At 39.5% G+C, this 7,923-nt stretch overlaps 1 protein-coding gene across 1 annotated transcript; it reads right to left on the bottom strand.

Moving 5' to 3' along the window:
- Positions 1–3,328: 3,328 nt before the first annotated feature.
- Positions 3,329–7,674, bottom strand: LOC141192349 (uncharacterized). Its single transcript, XM_073661866.1, has 2 exons — positions 7,583–7,674; positions 3,329–5,557 (listed from the first exon to the last, which is right to left on the bottom strand). Exon 2 carries the CDS (start codon positions 5,472–5,474, stop codon positions 3,876–3,878), a length of 1,599 nt encoding a protein of 532 aa, XP_073517967.1. The 5' UTR covers positions 5,475–5,557; positions 7,583–7,674; the 3' UTR covers positions 3,329–3,875.
- Positions 7,675–7,923: the final 249 nt, after the last annotated feature.

Genomic DNA, 7,923 nt, shown 5'->3' with positions numbered 1-7,923 from the left:
ATATGAATGGCAGACCATTTGGGAATAATCAGAAACCCAAAGCAGAAACACCAAACATGAGTTTGGTCAAAAACCTTTATTTCACCAGCAATTGGTTACATGGTAGCACTGCAGAAGCGGGGGCCCACACTACGTAAAATACAGTGATTGTATAATACACAAACAGTTATATATGTACAGTAGGTGATATACAGAAGTCTATTGATCCTATTCTGAACATTATTGGAGAGTTTGGTGAATGGTCAGGACTGTCCATTAATCGGGATAAGTCGGTTATTCTACCATTTGATGATATCCCTGATTCCAGCATATTAGAACATACACGAATACAAACGGTTGAGAAATTCTAATACCGGGTATAAATATAACAATAAGATCTCCGGATTACATTGTACTGATTCTATATCTTCTTCTGGAAAAGTATAAAAAGAAAATAGATGTGTGGTAGAGATTACCATTATTGGCTGTAGGAAGAGGGAACTTATTAAAAATGATATTGATGCCCCAACTCTTATACATTCTGCATAATGCCCCTATTTGGATCCATAATTCCTATTTTCAAAAAATTCATAGCAAGTTTCGTTCTCTTATATGGAAAAAGAAATCGGCGAGGATAAAATTTGAATAACTACAAAGTGACAAGGAATCTGGTGTTTTGGCGATTCCTAATGCACTAATATACAGTGGGGAAAAAAAGTATTTAGTCAGCCACCAATCATGCAAGTTTTCCCACTTAAAAAGATGAGAGAGGCCTCTAATTGACATCATAGGTAGACCTCAACTATGAGAGACAAAATGAGAAAAGAAATCCTGAAAATCACATTGTCTGATTTAGAAAGAATGTTTTTTCAAATTTTGGTGGAAGATAAGTATTTGGTCAATTACAAACAAGCAAAATTTCTGGCTCTCACAGACCTGTAACTTCTTCTTTAAGGGGCTCCTCTGTCCTCCACTCATTACCTGTAGTACTGGCACCTGTTTCAACTTGTTATCAGTATAAAAAACACTTGTCCGCAACCTCAAACAGTCACACTCCAAACTCCACTATGGTGAAGACCAAAGAGCTGTCGAAGGACACCAGAAACAAAATTATAGCCCTGCACCAAGCTGGGAAGACTGAATCTGCAATAGGCAAGCAGCTTGGTGTGAAGAAATCAACTGTGGGAGCATTAATTAGAAAATGGAAGACATACAAGACCACTGATAATCTCCCTCGATCTGGGGCTCCACACAAGATTTCACCCCATTGGGTCAAAATGATCTCAGGAACGGTGAGCAAAAATCCCAGAACCTCACAGGGGGACCTAGTGAATGACCTGCAGAGAGCTGGGACCAACGTTACACAGACTACCATCAGTAACACACTATGCCACCAGGGACTCAGATCCTGCAGTGCCAGACGTGTCCCTCTGCTTAAGCCATTACATGTCTGGGCCCATCTGAAGTTTCCTAAAGAGCATTTGGATGATCCAGAAGAGTATTGGGAGAATGTCATATGGTCAGATGAAACCAAAGTAGAACTGTTTGGTAGAAACACAACTTGTCGTGTTTGGAGGAGAAAGAATGCTGAGTTGCATCCAAAGAACACCATACCTACAGTGAAGCATGGGGGTGGCAACATCATGCTTTGGGGCTGTGTCTCTGCCAAGGGACCAGGACGACTAATCCGTGTACATGAAAGAATGAATGGGCTCATGTATCGTGAGATTTTGAGTGCAAACCTCCTTCCATCAGCAAAGGCATTGAAGATGAAACATGGCTGGGTCTTTCAGCATGACAAGCACACTGCCAGGGCAACAAAGGAGTGGCTTCGTAAGAAGCATTTCAAGGTCCTGGAGTGGCCTAGCCAGTCTCCAGATCTAAACCCTATAGTAAACCTTTGGAGGGAGTTGAAAGTCCGTGTTGCCCAGCGACAGCCCCAAAACATCACTGCTCTAGAGGAGATCTGCATGGAGGAATGGGCCAACATACCAGTAACAGTGTGTGCCAACCTTGTGAAGACTTACAGAAAACGTTTGACCTCTGTCATTGCCAACAAAGGATATATAATAAAGTATTGAGATGAACTTTTGCAATTGACCAAATACTTATTTTCCACCAAAATTTGAAAAAAAATTCTTTCCAAATCAGACAATGTGATTTTCAGGATTTGTTTTCTCATTTTGTCTCTCATAGCTGAGGTCTACCTATGATGTCAATTACAGGACTCTCTCATCTTTTTAAGTGGGAGAACTTGCACAATTGGTGGCTGACTAAAGACTTTCTTGCCCCACTGTATTATATGGCAGCGCAATTGCAACATTTGGGTGGGTGGCAAAGCGCTGCAAACCCAAATAGTATTAAGCGGTTAATTACCTCAGGAACACCGTGGAATATTCCTATTCATATAGTGGAACTGAATGACCTCGTACACAAGAAATCAATATACCCTACACTTGCTCTACTCTACAAGGTCTGGGATAGGGGTAAAGATATAATGGAAGTAGGAGACTGCAATGAATCTACACCTATATGGTTTAATAATAAATATGCTGAGGTCTATAAATTAGAGGGATTCCGGAGTTGGGAGGATAAAGGAATTTATACGATATAAAACATATCGTCTGAAGGGATACTTAAGTGCTTTGATCAATTAAAGGGGGGATTTGGGTTGAGAAAATAACAATTCTATAAATATCTACTGTTTCGGCATTCATTTAATGCACAATCAAGATGGACTCCCTTTTGGGTAGAAAATAATACTTTTGTTAAGTTGGTATTAGAGAAGGGAAATACTAAGGGTTGTATTTCTGATATTTACTGAGTCCTTCTTGATAATTATTTAAAAATATTTCCTTCTCCAGCTAGACAAAAATGGATGGAGATATAGGTCCAATTTCTGAGGATCAATGGGGAGCGGTATTAGAACTGGTACCCCAATTATCTTTACATGAGGCTCAGAGATTTCCCCAGATCATATTAATACACAGGAAATATAAGACGCCTAGATTCCTATGTAACATAGGATACCGGACTGCTGCTGAACGTCCAAGATGTAACATGGATGCTGCGGGCCTATTACATACGCTATGGGAATGCCGGGAGTTAGGTAAATACTGGAAAGGAGTTCTGTCTATTATAAAGAGGGTATATAAAATAGATATTCAACCAGACCCAAAAAATGCCTATTAGGTATATTAGAGGATGATATGGAATTTAACCCAATTTCAATAGCGATTTCATGTATTTTATTTCAAGCTAGGAAACATATTGCATCCAAATGGATTAACCCCTTACCTCCAGAAATTAGTGAACTCAAAAATAGGATAAATAATATTATCAGATTAGAAAAGGGGTATATAAAAAACAAAACTCAATGAATAAATTAGAGAAAATATAGGGCTTATGGTTGGAAACACCTGGAATGCCATCAAGGGGGATATTGTTAGAGAGACAATGACTTATGGGGGAGGGGGGTATTGGCGAGGTCTAATGTTTCATTGTAATGTGTATTGGAATTCCTTAACATGTGGTATGGGTAATATAGCACACCTATATGTGTGTAGGATTATAATGTTTATTACAATATTATGGTTATATAAGAGATTTCAAGAATGTGGAATGTTAATTGTAAGATATAGTAATTGCAAGTTATCAGACGGTAATGGACAAGCTGAAAGGATATATAGGAGAGATGCATGTATGTCATCCTATGGTATGTTATTTTATTATTGTATGTACTGGTTTATTGTTTTGTAAAAAAAAAACTAATGAAAAAATCTCAATAAAAATGTCTTGGATTAAAAAAAAAAAGAATAGGAAAAAGGCTTCTCCCCTGTGTGAGTTCTCTTGTGTCTCTTAAGAATCATTTTACAATTAAAACATTTCCAACATTCTCAACATGAAAAAGGCTTCTCCCCTGTGTGAGTTCTCTGGTGGCTATTAAGATGCGCTTTCTGGTTAAAACATTTCCCACATTCTGAACATGAAAAAGGCTTCTCCCCTGTGTGAGTTCTCTGGTGCTTAACCAAAGCTGATTTCTGGTTAAAACATTTCCCACATTTTGAACATGAAAAGGGCTTCTCCCCTGTGTGGGTTCTCTTGTGGTTATCAAGAATCATTTTACAATTAAAACATTTTCCACATTCTAAACATGAAAAAGGCTTCTCCCCTGTGTGAGTTCTCTGGTGATTAATCAAATCTGACTTCTGGTTAAAACATTTCCCACATTCTGAACATGAAAAAGGTTTCTCCCCTGTGTGAGTTCTCTTGTGGTTATCAAGAATCATTTTACGATTAAAACATTTTCCACATTCTGAACATGAAAAAGGCTTCTCCCCTGTGTGAGTTCTCTGGTGATTAACCAAAGCTGATTTATGGTTAAAACATTTCCCACATTCTGAACAGGAAAAAGGCTTCTCCCCTGTGTGAGTTCTCTTGTGGCTATCAAGAATCATTTTACGATCAAAATATTTTCCACATTCTGAACATGAAAAAGGCTTCTCCCCTGTGTGAGTTCTCTGGTGCTTAACAAAATCAGATTTCTGGTTAAAACATTTCTCACATTCTGAACATGAAAAAGGCTTCTCCCCTGTGTGGGTTCTCTGGTGGTTAACCAAAACTGATTTATGGCTAAAACATTTCCCACATTCTGAACATGAAAAAGGCTTCTCCCCTGTGTGGGTTCTCAGGTGTACAACAATATCTGATTTCTGGTTAAAACATTTCTCACATTCTGAACAGGAAAAAGGCTTCTCCCCTGTGTGGGTTCTCTGGTGGTTAATCAAATCTGATTTCTGGTTACAACATTTCCCACATTCTGAACATGAAAAAGGCTTCCCCCCTGTGTGGGTTCTCTTGTGGTTAACCAAAACTGATTTATGGCTAAAACATTTCCCACATTCTGAACAAGAAAAAGGCTTCTCCCATGAGTGGGCTCTCTGGTGATTAAGCAAAACTGATTTATGTCTAAAACATTTCCCACATTCTGAACATGAAAAAGGCTTCTCCCCTGTGTGGGTTCTCAGGTGTATAACAACAGCTGATTTCTGGTTAAAACATTTCCCACATTCTGAACATGAAAAAGGTTTTTCCCCTGTGTGGGTTCTCTGGTGCTTCACAAAATCTGATTTCTGGTTAAAACATTTCCCACATTCTGAACATGAAAAAGGCTTCTTCCCTGTGTGAGTTCTCTGGTGCTTCACAAAATCTGATTTCTGGTTAAAACATCTCCCACATTTGGAACAAAAAAATCTCTTGTCCACTGTGTGAATTTTTTGATGTTTAAGAATAGACTTTTCGAGGGTAAAACTATTTTCATTTTCTGAAAGTGAAAATGACTTCTTTCCTTTATGAGCAGTTTGTTTTTTAATGCTTATTTTTTTATTTTGACTTTCCTTAGTAGTCAGTAATGAATCAGAAGACAGGACCTGTTTCAAAGGATCAGATGACAGATCTTTGCTGTGAATGGATGATGGTATATCTGGAGTAATCATATTCACTTCAATTGTATCCTGTGGGATCTCAAGATCATCCGATTTAAAAATCTCCTGTCCCTCTGATCTCCTGGTACAGTCATCTGCCAAGAAAAAAAAACAATTATTAACTTTGAATAAAATATCCTTCAATTTATATTTTTGAACATTTCTTCTTAAAATGTCTGTAGAAATGACAAGTTATTGACAGAATGACAGTTCACAGTCTAATTAAAAACCTCAAAGAATAAACCAGTGGATCGTAGTGTTCAACTGTTTATTCATTCAGCCTCCAAAATATGGAATAAGAAGCCATCAAAAAATGTTATGTAGGTGAAAATTATACCAATAAAATCTTCTACTCATCAATAAACCGATCCAGCAATATCCGCTCTGCCAAAATCAAATCTCCCCTCCGTTACTGAGCCTTGCGCCCAAACCACATTTATCATCCATGTATTTGGCATTACTATAGTGAGAAGAACCCACTTAATTTATGGTGTGTGTCTCCTGGAGCACAATCTGGGCACTATGTGTTGGGCAATAAAATGATATATTTGTAATTTTCACTCTCCATCATCCACTGCGTGCTAATTTCCGGAAAGTGCCTGTGGAGTCAAAGTAGTCACTACTCCTATAGATTATATCACTGAGGGTTATAATTTCCAAAATGGAGTCACTTTATGGGGATTTCTACTGCTCTGGTTTTCTGCAATTTGGTCACATTAGGGCTTCTGCAAATGGTGGGTCCCATCTCCTCTGGGATCTGCTCCTGCGACGTCTGCTTCTCTCACCAGGAGCCGCCTTATTCATCCTGCAGGTGGCGCTGGTGATGGAGGAGACGTCAGAATCAGAAGCTATGGGCGGCGCAGGCTCTGTCCAGCCACTAAGATTAGGGTGACTGGGACCAGTAGTACCATCCAGTCTGCCAGTATGGGTGTGTGTGCTGTCCAGCTGGAGTAATCTGCTCCCTGCTTCAGCCATTTGGAAAGCACCGCACCCTACTAAAGCTGGAAGCATATTGCCGGAAGCTGCCAGATACAGCCTTGTTCTCCTCTGGTTCAGTCCTCTGTGCTCAGCTCCCGGCTTGTGTATTTGTTTCCTGTTGTGACCCCGGCTCATTTACTGACTGATCCCACCACAATAAAGCTATCATACAGAATGAACCTGTAAAAAAAAGACAGAATAAAAGATATGTTACATCCAAAACAACAACATATGTAAGAGGGGAGAGCTCCAACACTAAATCGGAGTTGCACTCATTTATGGTGGACCATTGGAGCTACTATAAGTCCTGAGCAGAAGAGTAGTGAAAGTATTAGCGCCCCCATTTCAGGAGAGATTGTGCAGTAATCTGAATTCCTTAGGATTGAAATCGTAATGTAATTTATGACGTGGAGTGAATCCATGAAACCAGGGCTGGAGCCAACACATCTCCTGCAGGCGTGAATAAATGTATATTACAGCCATCAGCCATGCACAGCTTAGAGATATATCATGGCACAGGTGTAATGTTTTCTGTATAGTTTATCACAATCCTGTTTGAAGTTAGTTGGTTTTAAAATAAAGTGTAAAGTCAGGATAAAGGGAAACTCTGTTGTTATTGTACAGAAATTCACACTTGGCCCTCACTGCACATTTAATGTTGTCGATCATAAAAGTGAAGTTTGGCCAGAAAGACTGGACCTGGTCTTGTAGGGACCATATGAGGATATTCAGCAGCACAGAAGGGAGAGAAGGTAGATTCATCCAATAAGATATCAGGGATCTAGGAAGGAACAGCATCATTACCCTCCGCTTTCTCTTCAACTGATTTTCTCACTTGTCAGCACATTCTAAGTACACTGTCATTTGGCTTTGTAGTTTACAGATCTGGGCAGGTAACGGTCAGTGTCTTCTAATCCAGGGGGTAGGTGGATCCTCAAGTTTGTAAGTCCTACAGAAAAGGTCTTTCACAATTACAAAAAGTAATGTGAACATTTTTGGATGGAGGAAAATGTTGTGGTCTAGAGAGGTAAAATAGTGATCACACAATTGTGACACAACAGCACTACACCACTGATAAAGCAGCCACAGCCGGTACTTGAGAAGAATCTGTGACTTCTCTGCATTTAGTGGTTACTACTCACCTGGGTAGTCATATGTAGGAATCTCCTCCTTACACCGATCATCATCCCTCACATATGCCTCTGTAGTATTAATATGGGTCAGATCTTCACCCTGAAACAAATATTGTAAAAGTCACAGACAGATGGAGAAGTCCCATCTATGATCAGCTCTAATCCTGCCATCTCCACCGTTCTCATTACACAAGTATAAACCATATAATACTGGTGGATAAAACAAGACTGAGCACAAGACCTTCACAGTCATCTACACATCACAGGGGAGAGCTCATGACACCTTCTCTCCATCTACCTGATGATCCTGAGGAACATTGGGGTCTTCTTGTTTACAGTCCTGTGGAAGA

This window comes from Phyllobates terribilis, unplaced genomic scaffold (genome assembly GCF_046119375.1).
Source record: "Phyllobates terribilis strain yellow unplaced genomic scaffold, ASM4611937v1 Scaffold_60__1_contigs__length_8166268, whole genome shotgun sequence".
NCBI lineage: Eukaryota > Metazoa > Chordata > Amphibia > Anura > Dendrobatidae > Phyllobates > Phyllobates terribilis.
Note: the sequence above shows the minus strand (reverse complement) of the source record. Positions and strands in the feature narration are given on the sequence as shown.